This window comes from Aotus nancymaae, unplaced genomic scaffold (genome assembly GCF_030222135.1).
Source record: "Aotus nancymaae isolate 86718 unplaced genomic scaffold, 86718_ANA_hifiasm-v0.15.2.pri h1tg000043l, whole genome shotgun sequence".
NCBI lineage: Eukaryota > Metazoa > Chordata > Mammalia > Primates > Aotidae > Aotus > Aotus nancymaae.
In genome coordinates, this window is record NW_026988457.1 from 11,066,146 (window position 1) to 11,092,408 (window position 26,263).

The 26,263-nt window shown below is 36.7% G+C and overlaps 1 protein-coding gene and 1 non-coding gene across 2 annotated transcripts in view; one reads left to right on the forward strand and one right to left on the reverse strand.

Moving 5' to 3' along the window:
* FREM2 (FRAS1 related extracellular matrix 2) overlaps nt 1–26,263 on the forward strand; it is a 188,395-nt gene that overhangs the window by 150,635 nt on the left and 11,497 nt on the right. The window contains exons 7-16 of the mRNA XM_012469837.2: nt 3,182–3,331; nt 5,059–5,268; nt 6,652–6,849; nt 7,560–7,724; nt 8,304–8,486; nt 10,028–10,158; nt 11,770–11,928; nt 13,206–13,509; nt 15,415–15,546; nt 18,181–18,512. Of these exons, the coding sequence (XP_012325260.2) occupies nt 3,182–3,331; nt 5,059–5,268; nt 6,652–6,849; nt 7,560–7,724; nt 8,304–8,486; nt 10,028–10,158; nt 11,770–11,928; nt 13,206–13,509; nt 15,415–15,546; nt 18,181–18,512 (1,964 nt within the window). The remainder of the gene's footprint in view (nt 1–3,181; nt 3,332–5,058; nt 5,269–6,651; nt 6,850–7,559; nt 7,725–8,303; nt 8,487–10,027; nt 10,159–11,769; nt 11,929–13,205; nt 13,510–15,414; nt 15,547–18,180; nt 18,513–26,263) is intronic.
* Nucleotides 9,007–9,140, reverse strand: LOC135268832 (U11 spliceosomal RNA). Its single transcript, XR_010337167.1, has one exon. It is a non-coding gene; the product is annotated as a U11 spliceosomal RNA (small nuclear RNA).

The following is a 26,263-nucleotide window of genomic DNA, read 5'->3' on the forward strand; positions in this document are numbered from 1 at the left end:
AATAGGGGTAGGGGTAGTTCCATAACTGATCTATAAATATCTTCAGTTTACTTATTTTCTTAAAAGAAACCAAGTTTCTAGGCCAAAAAAAAAAAAAGTTTATCAAAGAAACAGGTGAGTTAAAAGTCTTACTCATAAATAATAATTTTTTGGGACAAGCAGTTATTCTGGATTTTTGAGTAGATAACTTTCAAAGGCATGACAGTCTCATCCATTTATTATTTTATTCCTTCTTCTAGCTTACTACTCATTAAAATGTCCCAGGAACATATTTTTCTTAAGTCACATCTATAACTCAACTCATTCCTTGATGTGTCTTAGCTCATTCATATTACATGAGGTTTTGTCCCAGTGGTAATGATTATAAACAACATTGAAATTTTAGATATCTTGAAAAGATATGAGAAATTGAAATAAACATAATTGTTACTTATTTTTAGTTCTCACTCATCTAACCCCCAAAAAAATATGCTGATGTATAACCATTTTTTATTCAGGCACAAGAAAATAGGTAGTTAGCAGAGTTTCTTTTATATATGTATAAAAACTATTGAATGTGTTTTAATCTCATAATAATCACTTCAAACTTTAACTTCAGTAATTGCAATTGATTGTTTGACCAGTTTATCAGTCATCATGAATGGAGCACAAAGAGGGAGAAAAATCATATAAATAAATCTCATAATCAAAAGCTTTAAGGAAGTAGTTAATTAACTTTTCTCCTTTTATTAGCACTGTATTAAAGTTGAAGGATTTAGGGTTAAAATCCCATTTCCATTACCCCTCCTTCTTCCTATAGGAGATAACACTGTATTATGCAATAGGCAACATAATAATGTTGTTTGCATCATTCATATCATTTTTATTTTTCTAACATTGTCACGTGCCATGCCACCCCAACCTCTTTCTCTCTCTCTATCTTGCTGACATACATACTCGCACAAATACACACACATGCATATAAAACACATGTGTCTGTACATATATGGTAACTCATTCATCTTCATTTTGAATGACAACTTAGTTTTCAGAGTACTACATATATAAGACTTCCATTTTTTTTTTTAATAAAAACTACACATTAAGCTGTAAAGTAAAAACACCTGTGTTAGAGTTGATAGAATGAGTCTGAAACATGCAACATACCATTTGGTCCCCAATGTGTAGCTTATTTGGTGTTTCACAGTTGTCTGTTCACTCACATGATTTTATTGTGTTCCTTTTTTGTTACGTGTTTGTGAGGAGTTGGGAGATGGGAAGATGGGGAGGTATCATTGTTAAATAAGAGGTCCTCCCTTAACTGCATTTCACAGCTCTCTCCCATGACTCAGAAACCTAATTTGGGTGATGTAGTTTGCCAGGAATGTGAAGAGACTTACAGAGATCACTTGTTGGATGCAGGTGATCAAGCCCTCATGATAATTATGGAAGCCTTTTAAAAGACTTACAGATGTGCCTGGTTTGGCCATCTGGTCAGAAGATGCATTTTCAGAGCTTCTCTGTCTTCACCTTTGCCCCCTACCTCAGTGTGAGAAATGTCAGGAATGTATTGGCTTGCAGTTGAGGTCTGCTTTGACTGAGGTTAACAGATAACACTTTCATCTGTACACGTACACTCATGTGCCCTAGCACCGTCCAAGTTAAAAGGATAAGAAGGAGGGAAACTATGCTGTAGGGACATTTATCACACCCGAACCAAAAATTGTGAACAGAATTTGTAAGGTTGGTTTTGTACTGTTGAAGAATTTGAGGGAGCTGTATGATTTTTATTGTGCCCACCATGTGAAGAAGCAACAAAAACAAACTTTTCTAGTTTAAATAAAGGTAATTTATTGGAAAATAAAGAAATCATACTCAACTTGAACAATGCACAAAATGAATTTTCTTTGGCTTTCCAAGTGGCTTTGTGAGCCAGTGTTGTAGACTTTTGCTTGATTTGGTATATGTGGGAATTCAGTTAGTTGCTCTGAAACATGATATCATCTTTTTAGTGACCTTCCTTCTTAAGGAACAGTAATGTGAGTTGCACGTTCTTTTAGATTCAGCCCTTTTGAATCTTGTAAAACTGGAGACAGATGACTAGAATGTGTCAAGTCAAAGGGTTGTTCACCTTAAGTGTGTACACTCACCTGTGTCTGTTCATACATGGTAACTATCATCATTAATCTTCATTCTGATTGATATAATTTATCTTTCTTAATACTTGCTTATAAAAATCAGCTCACAATGAGTGACGTATATACTACTTTTGCAACTTCCTGTGAGCCTCTGTATATCTCAAAATGAATTATGTTTTTTACAGTAAGCTCACAAATTAAATCTCTGTTTTTTCATTGGTCAGCTGACTGTTAAACCTCAGACTTCTAGCAGCTCTATCACAAGGTAAACCATTGGTCACAGGTTGAGTGAGGCAGAAACAATGATTAGATCAATTCAAATTTATCACCAGTATTGGAAAAAAATACAAAGTCCCCAAAGCATGTGCCCTAGTATAGTGATCGAATTTGCCTCATTTTCATGTGTGTTTAGAATTAATATTAACCTCTTAGTATGAGATTATTTATTTAGTTAAATCTCACTTGATTTAAAGAGCATCTCCAATACTCTACAGGTTAACTGGTAGTCAGGCCCTGCAGTCTTCAGGGCTAGCAATCTTCATTCTAGTTACAGACAATAGGTTCTAACCATTGTGATTATAACAGGCCCATATACACTGAATTAAGTTCAAATCTAATGGACCAGAAAATGGCATAATGCAAAAAGTTATATCTCTGTTCCAGAGTAGAAACTTGGTAGGAGATAATTAAGGAAGTGACTAGATCAAACAAAAAAATAATAATAATCAGGTATGTGTTTTGTTTCATTTAGTTCTATTTTTCCAACTAAGTTTCCAGAGGCACTTTTAGAAGCCACTTATCATCCTACATATGAAGGACAAACTAACTCATGCCTCAAGACAAACATATTTTATTAGGCACTTTACTGTGCATATGTTTGATTGTTAAGCAGTAATATTTTGACCTGAAAAGTACAGATGGAAGAGACATTATCTTGCTAAAAGGAAAAAGGGTGATGATATGAGTCCCTAACAGGAAGCACACTCTTCTTTGGAATCATGCCAATAGAGTTGGATGCAAAACATTGAAAATAACAGAAATGATTTGTGTTCCATTCTTAACAGAACCCATCTTCTACTTCAGTGATGTGGAATACTCTGTGGATGAGAATGCCGGTTCCGTGGAAGTGCGGGTGTGGAGAATGGGCACGGACCTGTCCAAGTCTTCTAGTGTCACAGTGAGATCTCGGAAAACAGATCCTCCCTCTGCAGAGGGTGAGCGGTTTCCCCCTCGGTTCTTTCAGTTGTTCTGCAATTTTCAATGACCACGGCACGAACTTATAATAAGCTGAAATACTTCACTTCTATTAAAGCAGTTTGGCTGAGTGTATTGTTTTTGCTGAAGTTATTACTCTAGGAGGTAAATCTGGGCTTTATTTACTACTTTGGGAAAGTACATTTAAGCGCCATGAATCTGAAGCTAGGTTACAAACACAAGACTCAAAGGATCTATATACTAAGGCCTATGTTTCCATGAAGTGGTTTTCTACTCTCAGAAAATCTAATATTGTTGAATGTTGTGGCATTATATGCAGGAAAATCATCTTGCTGCACATAATCTATCCCCACAGAAACCTATGACATTTAAGTATTATGCAGGCATGTGTCTTCAGTTGGCTGTCTCCTTATTTTAACCATGTGTCCCTATAAATACTTCAGATCCAAAAGGTTTTTTCCATACTTCATTATAAAAAATGTACTAACTAGCACATCTTTTATTCCAGGATCTACATCTCTAAAAAGTTGATTATAAAGTTTACAGCAAGGATAGAATTCAAAATTTCCTTTTTTTTTTTTCTAAATGACCAACAACACAAACTTTCTCAAGTACACACACATGAGAACACACAGGCATGTCATACACACATCACATATTCATCACACAAAGCAAGCACAGGTTATACCATTTTAAAAGTCACCCTTAGGTTTTAACTTTTTTAATGTAGTGAAAGCAGTATAGTGCTTTGCATGTAGCAGGTGCCCAGTAAACATTTGTTTAACTAAATTAGTCATTTTTAAGAGAAATATTCAAATCAGAGATGAGGGGAGGGAGAGAGAGAAATAAGAGCAAAGGGGAAGAAGCAGAGGAAAAGAAAATGTGTAAAAAGGACCACAAGGAGACACGGACATTCTACAGAATGAGTTAAAGACAGACATACTCAAGCAAACTTGCACATTCAGAGGCAAAGTGGATACAGAACGAGAGTCAGAAGAGCAGAAGCTATAAAAACAAAGCAGCAGCATTATTCCGCTATTGCCCACCACTGTCAGTCTTTGTGGATGTGGTAGCTACAGATTAAAAGACACTTTTGTTTTTAACTACTTTAGATATAAATGGAGGTATCAACACTAGATATAGCTCCCTTTATCTGAAAAATATTAAATTAAAGATCAAATATGCCGCTGAGAGTAGAAGCCTCTCTCTGCCTGGGACAAGGGTGGGTGGAGTGTGGGCAGAGCTGGTACTGTAAATGTGTTGCTTTAACTAACAGGCAACCATATACCTAAGTAGGATGTTCTATGGTAGCTCCAGCAAAGATATATAAATACTTAATTAACGTTAACAAAATTTTAAATGTCTATATTTCATATGTAATTTATGAGGATCATAAATTTGATTGATAATGCTGATTTTTCTAAGCCTGATTTTTATTACCCTTATTAGAGAATTTTCAAACTAAAGTTAGAACTATAACACAGAGGAACTATAACTAATCCAAAGTCTAACCATGAAACATAAAGTTCAGCAGCTGATCTTTGCTCTACCACCAACGTAGCTATGTAGATACTAATCTTTTGCATTTTATTAAATGTATTTTTCTGTAGGGTTATGCTGACCTCTATTTTTAAAAAAATTATAAATATAATTACACAATGTATGCCTTATAATTTTTTGCAATTTAATTAGTCCCCAACTGAGTATTTTTTTGTTACTGTCATAGCTGGAACAGACTATGTGGGCATCAGCCGTAATTTAGATTTTGCACCTGGAGTCAACATGCAGCCTGTTCGTGTTGTCATTCTGGATGATCTAGGACAACCAGTGCTGGAGGGAATTGAGAAATTTGAACTGGTGCTGCGTATGCCTATGAATGCAGCCCTCGGGGAGCCCAGCAAAGCCACAGTGTCCATAAATGACTCTGTCTCCGATTGTGAGTGTTTATTAATTTTACAATGATAAGTGAAATGATAAGCTAAGGTTTATGTATATATGATAAGCAAGATGATAAACTATATATATATATATATTTGTTTGCTAGGGCTTCCATAACAAAGTCTACTGTTGGGTGGCTTAAAAAACAGAAATTTATTATCTCATAGTTATTGGCTAGAAGTCCAAAATTAAGGTGTTGGCAGGCTTCCTTCTGAAGGCACTCAGGGACGGATGTTCCAGGCCTCTCTTCTTTGCTTGAAGACGGCCATCTTGTCCCTATGTCTCTTCACATCATGTGCCCTATATGTGTCTGTGTCTAATTTTTCCCCTTTTTATGAGGACATCAGTCATAATGGATTAGAGCCCACCCTAATGACCTCATTTTAACTTAATTACTTCTGCCAAGACCCAACCTACCAATAATATCACCTCCTCAGGTATTGGGGGTTGGGATTTCACCATACGAATTTTAGGGGGACACAGTCCAACTCATTCAAATACCCTAGCTGACCACACCTTTCTCTTCCTGATTATTTTGACAGAATTAGACAGTCTCAGAATAAAAGTTTTATTCTTCCTCTCAAACTTTTAAGAAAGAAAAAGTGATGTTGTCATCAGTATCTTGATTGTACCTCAAGAATTCTCCCCACCACAGATGAGTGGAACCATGTGGAACTGCACAGACCCTTGAGTGTCAAGATCTTTCTCCACTTCCCAGCACAAGACACTTTCTTTCATCTCCTTCCCCCTGACACTCGTAATATTTCTCTAATAATGTGCCAAAAATGCTGTTCTAGGACAACCCTTTGCTGGACACATGGCAGAGCTCTCTGACACGTCATTACAAGGGAATTCTGAACACTCTTCAATCATGATGATTCCAACAGTGCTTGGGGGAGTCTCACCTATTGTCAATGATCCCTATACATCATTGACCTAGCATAGGTGTCATCTAAAAAATCTCTCTCTCTCTCTGTCACACACATACACACACAAACACACATACACAATCAACTTTCCCAACATGATGTGAGTAAACTATGCTTATAATTATGTGCACAATATTTACTGTTCTTCATGTCAAGAAATTCTGAAAGGCTCATGACTAGGAAACATATAGATTCAAATATCTTAAGGTTTGTGGTTTTATCCACTTGTTAGCATTTCATTATATAGCCTTACTTTACCAAACAGGCAGAGCGAAATGTCAAAGGTAACTCTTAAGTGATTGGCTCAAGGCAAAACATTGGCAAGTGACTGAATGGAGACAGAATCCAGTTCTTCTCACTTATTTTTCATTATTCTTTCCACTAAACCGCATCTTCTGAAATGCCATTTTCCACAAGGAAATTCTGTTCACTTTGATCTTTTGTTTTTGCAGTACCTAAGATGCAATTCAAAGAACGAATATATACTGGCAGTGAAAGTGATAGGCAGATAGTTACAATGATCCATAGGAGTGGGGATGTCCAGTACAGATCTTCAGTAAGATGCTACACCCGGCAGGGGTCTGCACAGGTGATGATGGACTTTGAAGAACGCCCAAACACTGATATCTCCATCATTACATTCCTCCCTGGTAAGCTTCACTTGAAATTTTTTTGAGAAATTTGAAGAAGCCAAATTTTTACTCAAAAATATATATCAGGGAAATACAACTTCCTTGATATGAACAGGCTTATGGCATGGTTTTATGTGCACTAAATGAGGAAAGTGAGATCGATTTTAACAAGTTGAATGAATGCCCTTTATGGTATCTGCATTAACTTATTGATTTCCAGTGATGTGATATATGGTTTATTTAAAACTTATTCAGCGGACAAGAGCATATCAAATGTACAGATTTTACAATGCTGGGAATTAAACTTGGCTCAATGATTTGTTTAGTAAGTCAAAAGTTGCTAATACTAGACATTAGTGTTGAGGTCAAATTAACAATGACCAACAAGTGCAAGGCTGCTAATCTTGCTTTTTTAATGTAATGCTAGAAATTCATAAACAAAATTGGCATTTGCACTTTTCCCCTTGTTTTCTAAGATGTGTGGCAGAGCTTAAAGACAGAAATTAAAGAAATTCCCCATACAAATAAGAACTGAACATTGCATGTACTTAAATATTTATTCACTTATTCAACATATATCTATTGAAGGCTTATTACATGACAAAACACTATGTATTGAACTGATACAGCAGTTCAAAATCAACATTCTTGCCCTTATGGTGCTCACATTCCTAGTTGTAGATATATTCCTATGGGATGTGATTAACTTGCTAACATTATTGTTCCAGGTGAGACGGAAAAGCCTTGCATCCTTGAGCTGATGGATGATGTGCTCTATGAGGAGGTCGAGGAACTCCGCCTGGTACTCGGCACTCCACAAAGCAACTCTCCCTTTGGGGCTGCAGTTGGTGAACAAAATGAAACTCTTATAAGGATCCGAGATGATGCTGATAGTAAGAAGTCACTTTTTGTGTGTGTTCAACTGTAAATTGGGAACTAAAATCCATCCAAGTCAAGGTTTTAAGTGGCTCAGAAAAATCGCCCCGCCTCCCCCACTTTCTGACTAGGGTTCTTAAGCAATTGAGAAATAGAAAAAAAGACAAACAAATGGGGAACAAAATAAACCATTAAAACTGATAAAGTTGGCCTTGGAGAATATGACTTATATCCAAACACTGAATCCCAAACATCCATACCTGCCCTCTACTCTGTACACACCCTTGAGTACAGGAGTAGTAACCGTTTCCTCCCTCCCCACCCACCTTCAGTGACTTGCTCACGTGTAGTTTATGGCACATATAGACAGCTGGGAGCACATGCTCACTGGGGGCTGGTTAAATCCTGGGAAGGAGCTGGACAGCACATACCTGCTTTTCCTTCCACACACACCACTAATTTTGAGTGAGAGGACAGAGAGAAGCCAGGAATGGAATAGTCACTAAGCCCTTCCCACACAGAAATAAACATTAGAAATGAGGGGAAAGCATTCCCCTTACTAACGTTTCATTTGTCTGTGTTTCCCACAATTTTAGAGACTGTTATTAAATTTGGAGAAACCAAATTTAGTGTCACTGAACCCAAAGAACCTGGAGAGTCAGTGGTTATAAGAATTCCAGTGATTCGCCAAGGAGACACTTCAAAGGTTTCCATCGTGAGAGTCCACACCAAGGATGGTTCCGCCACCTCTGGAGAAGACTACCACCCTGTGTCAGAAGGTACAGGGCTTCCAGCACCTGTCTCCTGATGGGTCATGCCAACTCTGTGTGCTAGTGCCAGTGCCCTTAAAGAAAAGAAGGGGAACATCCAATTGAAATAAAAATAGAACACTCTTTTGGGAGGGTATAAGTTTAAGGGGTACAAGTGCAATTTTGCTACATTGTTACATTGTGTAGTGGTGAAGTCTAGTCTTTTAGTATATCCATCACCTGAATAATGTACATTGTACTCATTAAGTAATTTCTCAATACCTAGTCCCTGTCAATCTCCCAGCCTCCGAAGGCTTCAGTGTTAATCATTCCACACCTGATGTCCACGTGTACACATTATTTGACTATCACTTATAAGTGAGAACAAGCAGTATTTGACTTGTTTTGATTTGCATTTCTCTAATGACCAGTGATGATGAGCATTTTTTCATGTTTGTTGGTCTCATAAATGTCTTCTTTTAAAAAATGTCTGTTCATGTCCTTTGCCCACTTTTGAATGGGTTTGTTTTTTTCTTTTTTTTTTCTTTTAAAGGGTGCTGGAAACAATGATCACCAGCTGCCCAAATACCAAAAAATTATGCTTCTGAAATCTCTTGATGTCAATTCCGCACGAAGAGCAATCGAGTTGCTCTGTGTGTGCCACTCACGACAGAAGCCCTTTTTGTTTTATTCTTGTAGATCTGTTTTAATTCTTTGCAGATTCTGGATATTAGCCCAAAAAGAAGTCTTTTTAAATATAATGTGATATTATATAAAGAACTCAACAATTATATATCCATATATACATAATATAAATCCCACTCACACTCTATTATACCTATGATTACATTCATTTGTCTTGAGTCCTATTGGTTTAGAAATTCTGGAGAATAAGAGGTTAATTTTTCAGATTATGTTCCAATATTAGACCTACTGATTGTGCCTCCTGTAATTCAGCATCTTTTCAAACTATGGGCCAACAAACCAATGTCTTGTTATTAAAATTTTCCTTCAGATAAAATCGGCATTCGTAGCCACCTAAATGGAACTGGAGACCATTATTCTAAGTGAAGTAACTCAGGAATGGAAAACCAAACATTGTATATTCTCACCCATAAGTGAGAGCTAAACTATGAGGATACAAAGGCATAACAATGATACAGTGGACTTTGGGGACTCTGGGAAAAGGGTGGGAGGGAGGTGAGGGATACGAGACTACAAATCCAGCACAGTGTGTGCTGCTCAGGTGATGGGTGAAACAAAATCTCAAAAATCACCACCGAAGAACGTATTCATGCAACCAAACACCACCTGTTTCCCCAAAACACTATGGAAATAAAAAATAAAAATAAAATTAAAGTCTTGGGAAAAAAAGAAAATATTAGAGTAAAATGAGTAAAAATAGGTGATGTTGGTTAAACATTTGATTTCATTTTACACACACACCCAAATATACTGGACCACAGCGTAAAACGTATTTCTCATTGTAGGTCACAGTTTAAAAAAGCTTGATAGAAAACTTCTCATATTCATATGCAAACAATTTAAATCTGTGATTTTTGCATTTGTAGAAATTGAGTTTAAGGAAGGCGAAACCCAGCACGTGGTTGAAATCGAAGTTATCTTTGATGAGGTGAGAGAGATGAGAGAAGCCTTCACTGTTCACCTAAAGCCTGATGAAAATATGATAGCAGAGACACAGGTGAGTAGTGTAATGTGTACATAAATTCATGGCCAGCACTTCATCAGAGAAAATGCATAAAAGCAATCACATAGTGTACCATAAAATGAGGAGACTTGTACAAGCCTTACATGAAAGAGATATGCATAATCTCTTTTTACCACCTAATATATTTTGTTCTGATTAGATCATAGTTAAGAAATTCCTGTCTTTTTCTTTGAAAAATCATGTTTTTGGAAACTCAAGGACTGAAGTCACTGAGCCCGAAACCAGTGCACCACCCTTTCCTATGTCAGTCAGTATGATTAATTGACCTTGGGATTAACCATCGGAGAGAAAACAGCATCTCAGAGTAAAGAGGGAACTATTAATTCAGTGCCACAACTCGTGAAACATATATTTGAACCCACAAAGCAGTTTGCTAACCCTCCAGATCAAGATCTGTTTCTCCTGGCTTTATCGGAATTTGATGTCCACAGCCTCATGATCAAAATGTTGCAGTCCTAAATCTTATTGTCCAGACTTATTTAATTTATATTGTCTCATTAACCAGATTTTCCTCAAAATGAACATAATTCCACAGAATGTTGACCTTTACACTGGAAATAATTTTGAAAACTACATCTGTTTTTGGAATATATTAATTTTTTATATCTTTGCTTAAATGTACTGTATTACCTTTTTTAATTTGTTTCACTTTAGTATGAGTTACAGCTGGGAAATTTTTTTCCTTACACAATGTTACCATTTTGTAATCTTTACTGCTTGATGGCTTTTCTACTACAGTGCCTTGCTTTTTAGCAAGTCATTTAAAATTCAAGTATGGGCAATCTTTATCAAATATAGTTTTATGTCTTCATCACGTAAGATGAATCTTTTATTATTTTTATGGAGTAGCATATGAAATTCTTTTGGGTGAAAAGAATAAAGATTCACTCAAATTACTTCCAGTGATGAAAGCTTCTTTTAAGAATATACATGTAAAGATAGTTCGGGAAACTACGATGTGTAGTCAGATATTGGAAGGTTATTGGGAGCCAGGGCAAGTTCATGCCAACGTGCTCTTGTCACCCTGCCCAGAAGCAGATGTTCATAAATTCCTCTTCTGTCTGGAACTCAAATTCTCCCTGCCTGTGTTTAAGGCGGTGCCTTTTGCCCTCAGCTGCTTTAAAGAGTTTCTTATTACTGGCATCTGCTTCATCCAGGCTCACACTATCCCATGACCTCTGTGATCTTCCTTCCCTCAGAATGTCCTCCAGCTTTCCTCCCACTGTCAATGAATTGACTTCTTCATAAAACTTCCCTTCACAACCCCAAAACAGATTTAGCTACAGTCATCACAACGAAGAAAAAAAAAGTAGAGCCTGAACACCTCGTGGGCTGCTGGCCAACCTTTGGACTGACTGCTCCGGGTCAGCTGCCCTCCCCTGGAACCAAAAGATGTGAACAAGGTGCCAAGGTCACGTGCAGCAGGCCATTTAGGGCCCGTTGCTCTCCAGCGGCTCTGAGTATGACAATTTGCATCATAATGAGGCCATGGGTTTGCCAGGCATCGTGAGTATTGTCCTGTATCATAGAAGCATAAAAAGTTTAATATTTCACTAATCAGTGGTAATTATCTTTTTTTTCTAGGTGACTAAAGCCATTGTGTATATAGAAGAAATGAGCAGCATGGCAGATGTCACTTTTCCTTCTGTCCCTCAAATTGTGTCCCTGTTGATGTATGATGACACTTCCAAAGCTAAGGAGAGTACTGGACCTGTGTCTGGTTATCCTGTCATCTGTATTACAGTGAGTAGGAGATTCACAAAATTGAGGAAAATTGTAAGATAATTATTTTAAAGAATTACAAGCTGTAATCAATATAGCATCGGCTTTGTTATAAAGAAATGAAAGTAGAAAAATACTACATGGTTTAACCATTGAACTTTACAAATATAACATGAATCAAGTAAAGGTCCTGTTTTTCTTTCTTCACCCAACAAAGGTTCCTTAACTAATGTGTACATAGCGTGTTATCTCAGTCTGTCACCAATAGAAAAATAAATAAGATTTGAAGTGTGCATTCAAGATATTTAGAAATGAAGAAAAGACTATAGAAATTGGTAACTCTAATATAAGGCAAGATGGACCACTGTCATAGAATGATACAAATTACAAGTTAGAGCTGAAGCTCCATGTATGAGGGGAGGTTTGGGATGGTCAGGTGGAATTTTGACAGTTTAGAATGCAAGTCTGATAAGGGAAGGTCATTCTAGGAAGAAGGGATTATAATATGAGCTACAGCTAGAAAAAATAGCATAAGAAATAGCAGATTATCACTACTTTTAAAATTTGCCTTCTCTTGCCTCTAAATTGCAAGCACCTTGTTAGCTAAAATTATGACTTATTTTTATATCACAACAGCACTTCTATAATCAATTATATATAAAAGGTATACAATAAATGTTTATTGAGTCAACAAGACAGAGATAATAATTTGGTGTCAAATTATAGGGACTTTTAAATGTCATATTTAGAAATTTGGACTGCATTTGTTGTGTAGCAAGGAGTTCTTACACAGAAGAATGATCAGAGGGGTTAAGTTGGCAGGTTAACAGGGCAGTTGTGTGTCAATGGACTGGAAGAAAAGACACTGAATTAGACAGAGAGGTGCTGCTGGGAATGGAAAGGAGGCATCAACTTAAGCAATATCACAAAAGAATCAGTCAAGTTCATGGCTCACTGGATAAGGGGGTTAAGATGAGAACAGGAAGGAAGAGAGGGAAGGAGGGAGGAAAAGAGAGAGAATAAAGATAATTGGCAAACCTGATGATTTGGGAGATTATGATGTAAATAGCAAATTTACACATATTAACTTAGAAATAGAAACATCCAATACGCTGTTTGAAATGCAAGATGAGAGTTTATAAATGCTATCATAGCTGGGAATCAAAATTTGGAAGCTGCATGAACAGCATGTAGAAATCAGGGAAAGCAGCAGTGAAAACTCAATGGCAGAACTGGAGAGGAATGGGTTCCACACTGCTCTAGACTCTGTTCCTAACACAGTCATTTGTTTTCCACAGGCTTGCAACCCCAAATATTCAGATTATGATAAAACAGGTTCTATCTGTGCAAGTGAGAACATCAATGACACTTTGACCCGGTACCGGTGGCTGATTAGTGCACCCGCGGGCCCTGATGGTGTGACCAGCCCTATGAGAGAAGTGGACTTCGACACCTTTTTTACATCATCCAAGATGGTCACGCTGGACTCCATATACTTTCAGCCTGGCTCCCGGGTGCAGTGTGCAGCTCGTGCTGTAAACACCAACGGGGATGAAGGCCTGGAGCTCATGAGCACTATCGTAACCATAAGCAGAGAAGAAGGTCAGTCATTTCCACTTTCCCGGGTAGATCACTGGAATACTGTGGAATATTACAAATGTCTATTTTCTGGTGTTTAATACTTCCAAATGTACCACATATTCCATATATTTTGTAAGTGGTTAAAAAAGAAAAAAAAGTGTTTTTTTTGAGACAGTCTTGCTCTGTCGCCAGGCGCCAGGCTGGAGTGCAGTAGCGTGATCTCAGCTCACTGCAACTTCACCTATTTATTAGAAAAACAAAATATTTATTCATTCTACCTTTGAGTACCTATTATATGCCAGATGCAATGCTTTGTGCTGGCTATAAAATAAAGAAGACAGGATCCCTGCTTTGAGGGATTCTTAGTCCGGTTGAAGATGCAAACACATTTTAGTCTAGACAGGGCACAGGAATGCAAAGGTAGAAGTGATTCGTTCTACCCTGAGTGGGTCAGGAAAGGCTCATCAAAGAAGGGAGGCTCAAGCTGAATCTGAAAACAGTACAGGAAAAACAAGCATAAGCAACAACTCATAAAAGCAAGAAAGAGTGTGGGATATTTGGGGAACAGCAAGCAGAGAAATGGGGAAGCTTCTGAGAGGGAGAGGAGGAAAAACCAGGAAACAAGGCAGAATGATATGCAAGGGTCAGCTCTGAACAGAGCTCATGCTGTGCAAGAAGCTCAACTGGTCATTGGGTGAGTAGTATTTTGCTGGGGACAGGAGGAGAAAGGCAGTCCAGGTAGAAGGGTATGTGCAAATTCACACCTTGGTATTACAAGAGAGACTGTATCTGAGGTTGGAGCAAAAACATATTGGTGAGGAGAATAGGATGTGGCTGGGGGAAAGACAGGAAATCCACTGTATAAATAAATCCTTCACTCTGCAGAATAATTTTTAATGAGTTTTTTTTTTTTTTTTTAAAAGATTGTGTATATATCTGATTCTATTTCTAAATCATCCATTTGCATACTGCATTCAAAAGTAAATTTGTTGCATAAAGAGAGGTCATATGTCCTACCTGCCACTATGATATATTCAGGATCAAATATTTAAATAATGCCTTAAAATGATTCTCTTTTAATAAATCAGACAGCCTGTATGCTGGGGCCTCCTTCTGATTGCTATTCTAGTAAATACCTATGTACGTTCTCTGTCTTATACAAATAGAAAATAAATTGTATTTTTCCAAGTTCTTTTAAAATTATAATCCAGCATCTTGGTCTCTTTCATGATGTTCAAATAAAAACCACTATTTTCTTAAAGGAAATACTGGAGAAAGAGTTTCATGTCCAAATTCTTGAAGATCACTGAGAGATATGAGAAAGAAAGAGAGAGCAATGAATATAAAATGGTTTATAATATATAATACACATACTGTAAAAAAATTACATATATAGGGAAAACTCTACTGTGCATATTTTGCCCTCTGATTTTTAAGGAGACGTTAGTTTTAATTCCTAAAATGAGCATATTTTTCATTTTATTCACTTAAAAGTAATGTAAACATAACTAATGATAAGTATATTATTCTAGAGTAAAAAGTAAATTTACTTGGTTTAACTATACTTACTTTTATCCTACTGACTTTCAATCATTTTTACTGTATCTGTTCATACTTTAAATGGTTTTGTGAATATGAGCATAATCTAGAATAATCAGCACACATTAAGTTACACTGAATAGTAACTTTTTACTCAAAGTTTAAACAATCCCTAAATTGTCAAGTGGCCACTAAACTGTCTGCTGTGATTACCTCTCACCCTGTGGCCTTCTGCTTTTTTATGACATGATGTACACTGTCAGCCATGTCTTACTCCACAGAGAATTTTAAACCACATAGAAAAATAATAGCTTCTACTTTTAAAAACATTCTTTAGAGGTTATCAATTACCTTCTTTTAGCATAAATGTGCTCATTTTTTTTGAAGGTCTTTGTCAGCCGCGTGTACCTGGGGTTGTTGGGGCAGAGCCGTTCTCAGCTAAATTGCGCTACACAGGCCCTGAGGACCCAGACTACACAAACCTTATCAAGCTCACTGTCACGATGCCACACATAGACGGTAGGTGACTTGGGTAAGCAAGTCCATGGAATTGTTCTGGACTCCTCGTTACCTGGTGTATTTTCCTTAATCTTCTGAACAACCAAGCTTCAACAGATGTTCACCTTGCAACTTGAGCTTCAAGTCTTTCTGCTTCCTTCAACTGTTTTAGCTTTGTTCTACCCAGTTTTTATACCTATGGCAATTGAAACATTCTTTAAAATTAGATAGATGTAATGCTAGATTTTATGAAAGAACATGAATATATCTTCAATCGTAAACTTGAATTTACAGTAAAGTATTTGCTGTCTTAGTGTCTACCCGCAACATATGCTGGCAATTTTATAGCTGGGGTTTTATGTCTCTCTCAGTATTTGTCATGTCACTAAGACATTTCCCAGATATTTAAATAAAACAAAAAAATGAAACTAACAGGTATTATGTATTGTATTTATTTTCTCTGGCTAGGGAGCTGTGACCAGAACATGTGCGTCAATAACTTTATCATACTTTATGAATATTTTACTATATGCAGAAGGCATTTTCAAGTTTTTTCCACTCAATTCACCTTATACTTGTAGCAAATGGTTAATATTAATTTTATTACTTGATATGTTATGTAACTAAGAGAGAGGAAACGTCATTAGGAGCGGCAAGGTAGAATATACCTCCCCAGAACAGGAACATCTGCTCTGTCTGTCTATTACAACCTCAGATTTTTCTGGGGATTGGAAAGGCAGGTGGTCAGGAATCTGTATCTCCTTCCTTTGTGGCATAATGTTGGTCCCTGAACCACCCAATCTCTAGGTCCCCGTGGAAGTGTAACTGGAGGTGCAAAGGGCTGAGAAGGGACCCATCAAGGAAACATAGACCTAAAACAGATCTTTCCTAAAAGAAAGAGTGTCTCTTATGCCACTCCTAAGGCTTGGCTTTGCATTTTCTGAATGCAACGTTCAATGTTCAAAAGCCACAGCTCTGCCAGAAGTGTAGTTGAGGCTGACTGCTTCTTTTGTGGGTCCAGGGTTTTGCTCTGAGTGAATCTGAGAGGAAGAGATGGGGAAGGCTCAAAGAGAAGACCTGGTTCAGTCTTCTGCTGTATTGCTTTTGCCAGGGGTTAGCACACTATGGCCTGTGGCCAGATACAGTCTGCTGCCTGTTTTCATACGGTCTGCAAGCTAGGAATGGGTTTTATATTTTTAAATGTTTGGGGGAAAAAAAAGAAGACTATTTTTGAAGCATGAAGGTAGTATGAAATTCTAATCCACCATCGATAATAAAGTTTTATTGCACACAGTTACGTTTATTCCTACACATAGTAGTGGCCTTCATTCTGATGGGAGCATTGAACAGTCAGCAGAGACCTCAGGGTCCACAATCCTAAAATATTTACTATTTGACCCTTTACAGAACAAATTTTCAATCCTTAGCCTGTACTATGTAGCGGTAGTAGTTTTCAACCTTTATTTTATTTATATACATATTTTTGAGACAGAGTCTTACTGTGTTACCCAGGCTAGAGTGCAGTGGCGCGATCTCAGCTCACTGCAACTTCCACATCCTGAGTTCAAGTGATTCTCGTGCCTCAGCCTCCTGAGTAGCTGGGATTACAGGCGCGTACCACCACACCTGGCTAATTTTTGTATTTTTAGTAGCGATGGGGTTTCACCACATTGGCCAGGCTGGTCTCAAACTTCTAACCTCAAGTAATCTGCCTGCCTCGGCCTCACAAAGTGCTAGGATTACATACGTGAGCCACTCTGGGCATGGCCAGTTTTCAACTTTTATGATCTAGGACATCCTAGAAATTACTGAAGCTCTCAAAGACATTGTGTTTATGTGGGTGATAGCTATAAATGTTTACTGGATTTTAAATTAAAATTGAGGAATTGTTAAATATTTATTCACTTACTTAAAAATAAAAATAAATAGATTACATATTAACACAAAATACATCCTTTTAAGAAAGTATGTTATAAAATAAAAAATAACGAGTGGCACTTTTATATTTTAAGGTATCGTTAATGTCTGACTTAATAGAAAATCACAGGATTCTCTGCTTCTGTATTCAATCTGTTGCAATTTATCATATCTTGTAGCCTCTGAAAAGAAGCACTTGTGAGAGAATATGAGTGGCAAAGTCAAATATTAACTTAGTATCATTATGAAAACAGCTTTTAAGTCATGGATATCTTGAAATTTTCCTGCGGAACCCAAAGGTTCTTATGCTACCACTTTTTTATTTTTGTTTTGTGAGATGGGGTTTCACTCTTGTTGCCCAGGCTGGAGTGCAATGGGGTGTGATCTCAGCTCACTTCAACCTCTGCCTCCCGGGTTCAAGCAATTCTCCTGCCTCAGCCACCCAAGTAGATGGTATTACAAGTGCCTGCCACCATGCCTGGCTATTGTAATTTTGGTAGAGATGGGGTTTCATCATGTTGGCCAGGCTGGTCTCGAACTCCTGACCTCAAATGATCCACCCGCTTTGGCCTCCCAAAGTGCTGGGATTACAAGCATGAGCCACAGTGCCTGGCCTGGATCATCACTGCTGTGCAATATTTTATGACACTTGTTTTCTCAAGAGATAAAGAAATTTTAATGTGTTCAAAATTCTTGGCTACCTGAAAGAATATTAACAATGATTTCAATTTATGCTAGGCATGCTTCCTGTGATCTCCACTAGAGAGCTTTCCAACTTTGAGCTCACCCTCAGCCCTGATGGCACAAGAGTTGGAAACCACAAATGCTCCAACCTCCTGGATTATACTGAAGTGAAGACTCATTATGGTTTCTTGACTGATGCTACCAAAAATCCGGAAATAATTGGCGAGACATATCCTTACCAGTACAGCTTGTCTATCAGAGGTTCCAGTACCTTACGCTTCTACCGAAACCTGAACCTAGAGGCCTGTTTATGGGAGTTCGTTAGCTACTATGACATGTCAGAACTCCTTGCTGACTGTGGTGGCACCATTGGAACAGATGGACAGGTACAGATTTTTAACATCTGAGTTTGGTCACTGGATAAACCAGTTGGTTTGTTTTGACACATAGATTTGTACTAAGTCCCAACTCGAGTTTTCCATCTTGGTGGTGTAGGTCATTAGTGACAACAGAACAAACAACTGCCACGGATGATGTGAAAATCCATGTCTGTTTCTGAACAGTGGGCCAGAATATATGTAGTTTCTGACAATGGGCTAGAAACATTAAATCTATGTCAAAAGGATGCTGTATAATTAATGCCTTAAGCTCCAAATCTACTCTGATATTATAAAAATCCAAACACTGACTTCCCTTCAAAGTATAAATTATCGTTTTTGTGTTCATGTGTAGATGCCTGTGATGTTGTATCATGAGCCACCTAAAGTGAGTTTTTACAGTCCTGGGAGTCACTTTAATTTTTCTCCCTCTTTTCTAACTTTCCCTTCCCCTTACCTTTTACAAAGCTTCCCCTTCTTCTAGCCTCCTGTTTTACTTTCTTTTTTTCTTTCTGTTTTTCTCCTTCCTCTCTTTTCGATTCATTTATCATTTATTAACACAGTCAAAAGTGTCTTTATTAAACGCTTATTGTTATTTTCACTCTACAATTACTGATTCTTCTTCATACTACACAGACATTCATACATAAAATACACATACACACAAACAATTCTCACCCCCACCTCATCAACAGCAACAAAGTTGTTAAATGATAAGGAAGCAAGATCTTCATCGGGGTTACAATAGAGAACCTAAAATATGTAGGGCATAATTTAAAATTGTTATGAGTATTTGAACTAAGAGCAGTGCTCTGTCTTACCTGGACTAAACAAGGAGTTATATAAGTAGGTTTATGCACTGAAGTGTTGAATGGTATACAGACGATATCATGTCCCTCCAGATTGAGCTAAAGTGAGGCTGTATTTTTTGTGCTATATTCCTGAGGTGTTGACATATGTAACAACCGGTAGCAAGAAAAAGCTAGATAACTAGCATGAGCTAAGCCCACAGTAAAGCTGTGGACTTTGACAAGCTCAGCTGGTGTTGATATTGAATTGGACTCAGAGGTAGTGAGACGTGACCATAGCCACCTTGTCAAAAAGAAACAATGTTTAGTAACTTGCAGGGATTGCTAAAAATGCCAACAGAAATACCAACAGAGAGGCAGTATAAGATGGTGGAAAGAATCTGGATATTGGAATCAAGGAAATGCTGACCAAAATTGGGCTCTGGTATTTTCTAGCTATATGTCTTTGACCAAGTAACTTATAAGTAACATTTACAAGTGTTTGTCCTGCAGATCCCTCTTTCCTCACCTGGTTTTGCCACCTGAAAGAAACATGGAAAAAATAAGGATTCAATCCCCAGAAGAGAAATAAAGGCTCATATTAACAAGTCTACCTCACCCTTTTCCTTTATAGATCAAGTATCTCTAGTTCCTTCGTGTCTTCCTTACAAAGCTGTTTTCAGTCCATTACTAAATTATTTCTATGTCCTTTCTGGTTACTTTTCTCTCAGAATCTTGCTCACAAAACAGGATCTATTGCCATAAACAAAATTGGATCTAGAGACAGAGTTACACTGTAGTTCTCATTCCTTGTTAAAATCACTTTGCATTATTGAGCTTCTCTGTGGATCTCATGTAGTCTATAGTCTGTTTTTACCCTTAAGAATGCTTTCTATCATCTCCACAAAGTGGCAGCACTTCTCCATCTTTTATACATGTTACCCAGGTAGCCTTTTCTATCAATAATAAAAACCCTGCACTTGCCTGCTTAAGCTTTATCCTATTATATCTGTCCACTTTTTTAATGTAGCAAGGCCATTTTATTTTGAATGCAAAGCCTGCCCTCTACTGTGTTCATTCTTCAAATCGTCTTACTGTAAAATTTAGCTCAGCTAAAGTGACTATACTTTGCTAGATTTTTAAAATTCCAGTTCCTGTATCAAATTATTTGTGTTCAGTATTTTTGCTAGATTTTTAAAATTCCAGTGCCTGTATTGAATTATTTGTGTTCAGTATTTTTGCTAGATTTTTAAAATTCCAGTGCCTGTATTGAATTATTTGTGTTCAGTATTTTTTTTTCTTCCTATGACTTCTGCTAGCTAGAAAAGTCATTACTCTGCTTCTCTATTGAAACTGACAACGGTTCAATTCTATTAGGTGAAAATCAGCAATTGCAGGTTGTCAGTTAAGTTTTGCCTGCTAGAAAAGCTTATGTTCCATAATATTAGGAGAGAGTGCAATGTAAGAATTGCAACATAATTCAGTTCTTAATAGCTTGTGTTACCTTCTTAAGGAAGATGGCTAACTTGTATGAGTTCCTTCTGAAAGAATTCTTCCGCTTTTGCATTGTTAAAAATAAATTTAATAGCATAACTATGATGATCAATACCATAGCGATGACAAGAGTCATGATTACTAAGAGTAAATCATTGAGATTTTAGGATCTTGTTATAAAATTATAAAATCTTTATTGTAAATGATAATACAATTTAATAAAACATATTGCTTACTCACTTGGAGTGAAGCTTAGAGATGTTGTTTTAGGCAAGGTTCTCCTCAGAGACAGAACAGGATGGATGGATAGACAGATAGATGATAAGGGATTCTGTATAAGAATTGGCTCATGAGATTGCAGAGACTGAACAGTTCCATGGCAGACCATCTGCAAGCTGGAGAACCAGGGAAAACAGTGATGTGGCCCAGTCCATGTTCAAAAACCTGAAAACCAGCAAAGTTGAGGGTATTGCTCTCAGTTGATGCCAAAGGCCTAAGAACCCAGGTTAAGTTCCCCAGTCTAAAAGCCAGAGAACTTGGAGTTCTGCTATCCAGGGGCAGGAAAAGAAGGGTGTCCCAGCTCCAGGAAAGAGAGAGAGAGAATTCACAACAACTCTTTGAGATAAGTACTATTTTTGCCCTTTTCTTTGCCTTTTTTTTGTCTATCTAAGTCTCAGCCAATTTGGTGGAGCCTACCCACATTGAATGAGGATGAGTCTTACTTACTCAGTCCACAGAATCAAATGCCAGTCTTTTCTGGAAACACTCTCATGGACACACCCAGAAATAATACTTTGCCCGCAATCTGGGTATCCCTTAATCTAGTGAAGCTGACACCTGAAATTAACCATCACAGATGGCCATCCCATTTTCTTCTACCTTCTTCGTTGAGGTTAAGCTTCTACCTCTCCCCTTGCTGTTGATATTCTCCTACACCCTCACCTCAACATACACACACATGTTATTTACACATAGGTGAGAGGGAAGAAAATAAAAATTAGAGTATAAAATATTCAACCCTCTGAGATATTGCCCTAACTTTCCTTCATTAGATCTGGCTTACAGTGAAGAGAACAAAATATCTAATAATCGTACTAAGAATAACAGTAACGACAATGATAATTGTAATAGCTTATATTTATTTATTGTTTACTTCGTGCCTGCCATCTTCTAAATACTCTGTATATTTCCACTCAGTCTAGCCTCACAACAGCCCTTTAAGATAAGTACTATTTTTGCATCTTTTTAACAGATTAGGAAGCTGAAGCAAAGACAATTCAAATAACTAGCCCAGGCTCATGTAGCTTGTAAGCCTATGCTGTTAAACACATCATAATGCTTATCTGGGCATTAAATTGAATGTGAGTGAATGCGAGGAATGGATATGGTCACACGTACAATTGCAAGAAAGCCAGATGAACTTTTTCCTTTGTTCTTGGTACAAGTATGCTGCCTGACAGTCGTGAAAATACATGCCAGATTACATCCACACCCACTGTTGGTAAAACAATGCAAATCCATGTCCTAGAAACACTAGTCTACAGCTTTATTTGAATACAGGCAGATCAGTGTTGAACACAAGCATATTTCATGAGATGGCACCTGAGAAAAAGCAAACTAAATGCTTGGTAAATTCTACTTTAGACTCTCTTTTAGACTGTCGTGAAGGCCTTCCAGACTTTTGCATTTCAGCATTAAGAATGGGAAAATGGACAAAAATAAAAAGCAAACCATCAACACAGACTCCATATGCTTCAGAAAGGCTTCATGGTTTTATTGACTACCCCAGTAAACAACCCCTGCAGCAAGCCAGCGCTGACCCTGGTCTGTTTGTTCTCAACAGTCCCACAGAGCCCAGGCCAAGCACCTAGCAGACATTATTTGCCCTCCTCTAGTCCTTTCCCAAAGTTGGCAACTTAACTCAAGGTAATCACTGTGCAAACACATTTTATCAACTGGTAGTTGCTTTTGTCAGGAACAACTTGTTAGAGAATTGATTTTTTAAAAGTGTTCTTAGTAGCTAAAGCTACCACCATAAAATATTGCCAAGTCCCTGCATTTTTCTTTGCAAATGAAAATCTAACACCGCACTGAAAGGGTTTTCTGCCTTCTCCAACCTCCCAATTCAGATTATTTACCTTATTAGTTAACAGGATAGTTATCTGTTAACAGCAATGAAGTGTGATTAACTTTTATGCAGCTAGACCACATCTAGCTTCAGCTGTTATTAAAACCATATCTGATTTTGCCATTTCATTTACTTGTACATTTATTCATTAAAGAAATATTCAATGAACACCTACTCTGTGCCCAGGAACATACCAAGTACTGATGAGGACACCAGACATGAAGCTTACAGAGCAACAAAGTAGTTACGAGAGTCAGATCATCACTCATAAAAGTTAAGAATTTTACTTGCCATGAAAAACAAATTTGGAATTTCACTAACAATGTTTGACTCTAAAATCATTTTTAATAGTTTCTAAAATATAAACACAGATAAATAACAGGAAAAACAAAATAGAGATATATTAAATAAATGATTCCACTCCACCCTTATACATGACACATATTTTGTAAATAAAATTTAAGTTGTTTGGGTACACAATAAAAAACACTTTAGATGCACAATGGTTATTAAAGCTAAATTAAGGTCTTAGAACTATTGGATAGTTTGGTAGTTTTTCTCTTGAAAACAATTTTTTAAAATAATTAGACTGCGGATCATTTGACCTTTTAAATGCAAAATGGTTATTAAAGTTAAATTAAGTTCTTAGAACTATTCGATAGTTTGGTAGTTTTTCTCTTGAAAATAGTTTTAAAGAATAATTAAAGACTGCAGATCATTTGACCTTTTATTGTCCTGGCTAGCTGCTTTGCAACGTAGCATCTTTTTTTTCCCACTGTTTTATTATAAAAATCAACATTTCATTTGTTACAATTCAACTTATTGTAATAATCAAAAAAGGGGTTTTATACAAGGTATTTTTATACAGTTTATAATTAAAGCACTTATTTTACAAAAGGAGAGAAGTGAATAATTGGACAAGGGCTGATCAAATGTTGGCCATGATAATATAAATACATTCTTGCAAAGCACCATCGTACCAAAGTTGATGAACAAGAAACACCAGTTGACTTTAAGACAATGACGAAGATTAAAGCTTATGGGAAAAAAAAATAAAGGATAAACATCTGAAAGCAGCACCAGATCATTCACTTGCAAATAAGGCTAGTCCAGTTTAATCTTCTTGGTATCCTCTCTACTTTTTAAATTTTTTCCTTACTTTTAACTCTCCCATGTGTTAGGTAAACAGCAACTGATAAAGTTGTTCAATTTGCATGAATAAGCTACAGAAATGCAACCCCAATCATAGTTTTCACTTAAAACATGAAATTATAATGTACTTGTGAGAAGACATAGCATAATTTTAGAAAAGTAAACAAATTTTTTCTTAGTTGCTTTGAGGAAGAATTATGCCTCTTTTTTTACTGTGTATTTGATTTAGAAATATGAAATTTTGAGGCTGGAATATACTTGAGAGGTCATTTTTCCATCCCATCATTTTATACATTGAACACTGATTCTCTTTTATATGTAAGCCACTCTAAATTTCTTTGCAAGATATATACTTACCCCAATGTATAGTAGAATAAACTTGACAGTGTGGTACTTTTTCCATAGTATTTGCATTTTACACTTTCCTTTTAAATATGGAATTTTAAGTATTGCTTGCCTTTGATGAAGAAACTTGAAACATCAATGAGGACATGAAATCACTCGTATCTCGGTTTCTTTAAGATTTGACAGATGTTTCTTTCAGTATAAACAAATACCTTGAAAAGTCCTGTGATATAGGCTGAAAGAAAATTAAGCACTTTTTAAGATGGCATCTAAAAGTTAAATTGATTGCATTGCACTCTGCACTTTTGAAGAAAGAAATGGGTAGGTGATCTAGATGGTCAAGGTAGCTTCATTTCTGCTCCAGTTCCTCTAGGTAGAGATTCTTAGTACACAGAAAGAAGACCTTGTTATGGGTACTAAGAAAATGCAATGGAATGCTGACTCTGTGTCCAAAAATGATCAAACTCTAGTTTACCACGTCAAATAAAATCAAATAAGAATTAGTCGAGGAGCTGTACTCTAAGTGACTTATTCATAGGAAGTGAATATTAGTAATTCCCTCCAAAATAGCATACTCAGTAATATTTGATGGACAGAATATAATATTGGAAAAAAATTATTCTTAGCACCTATAAAGTTTAATTGGAATCTATGCCTAAAGCCTAATTATTTTTTTAAATCATGGTTTATTAAAATCGTAAGGTAAAATATTAATCTTAAGGACCAGTGGCATATGAATTGACTTAATCACTGTCCATTCCACTGCACTTCAAAATCAATTGCTCAATGAAGCAATAATAGCCGCCCTTAGAAACTACTGTCTCAAAGGACTTTTAATGCAAAGCACCTCTCCTGCTGGCCAGGCTAGCAGGTTAGAGAACATGCTAGCTACTATACAGCTGAGAATGAAATAACTTGTTTGGTTGATGGTTCTCTTCTATATATTTTTATTAAGGATTCAGGTCATCATTTTTGTGACATGAGCAGTTTACTTTTGACTTCATAATAATGTTATAAATCATAGTTCTCATGATTTAAATTATTTGCTAACTCATGCCTATGATTCTTGTTGTCAGCTCAGTGTGGAAGGAGAACTAGACCATTAGCAGACAGCCTGATTCAAACTTCCATGGAGTGTGATCTGACCTAAGTCCTCTCCTCTTATGTAGAAGAGGCTAGTTGTATTTGTCCTCCTATTGTGCAGAGCTGTTTTGAGAATTAAATATGATAACCTTTGTTAGATGACCTTAAGACCGTCTTCTTCTTTGTTTGGAATACAATGAAGTATGACAGAGTAGAAAAAAGCATGGGCCAAAAGCTGAGTTCTGATCTTGGCCGAACCATTCAGGAAGCTTAGAAAATACTATGGGACATTTCCTTTCTTCCTTTGCATCTTAATTTTATCTTCTTCTCTTTCTATCCATCATCCATTGATCCATCCAGCTCTCCATACATACATATAATTATGGTCGAGAGTGAAAATATTAAGTAGTGTTTATTGAGAAACTAGTACAGTATCTGAAATATGGTAACTACTCAACGAATAAATATTAGTTTATTCTCCATTATTTTCAACCTATCTGCTAAATACCAGAAGGAGAAAAGTATAAAATTCAAGGCAAAACACGTCATTTCAACTAATTATTCTTGAGATATTATAAATGTTATATGTCATTAGTAAATATATTTGCTTCCAAATCTATGTTTCATATTCCGCTAATAGAAAACACGTAGCTCATAGCAGCATTTTTCATGATAGCTAAACACTGGAAACAACCCAAATGGCATGAAGTGGTAAATAGATACATAAAATGTGCATACAATGGTCTGCCATTCAGTAACAGGGGAATGGA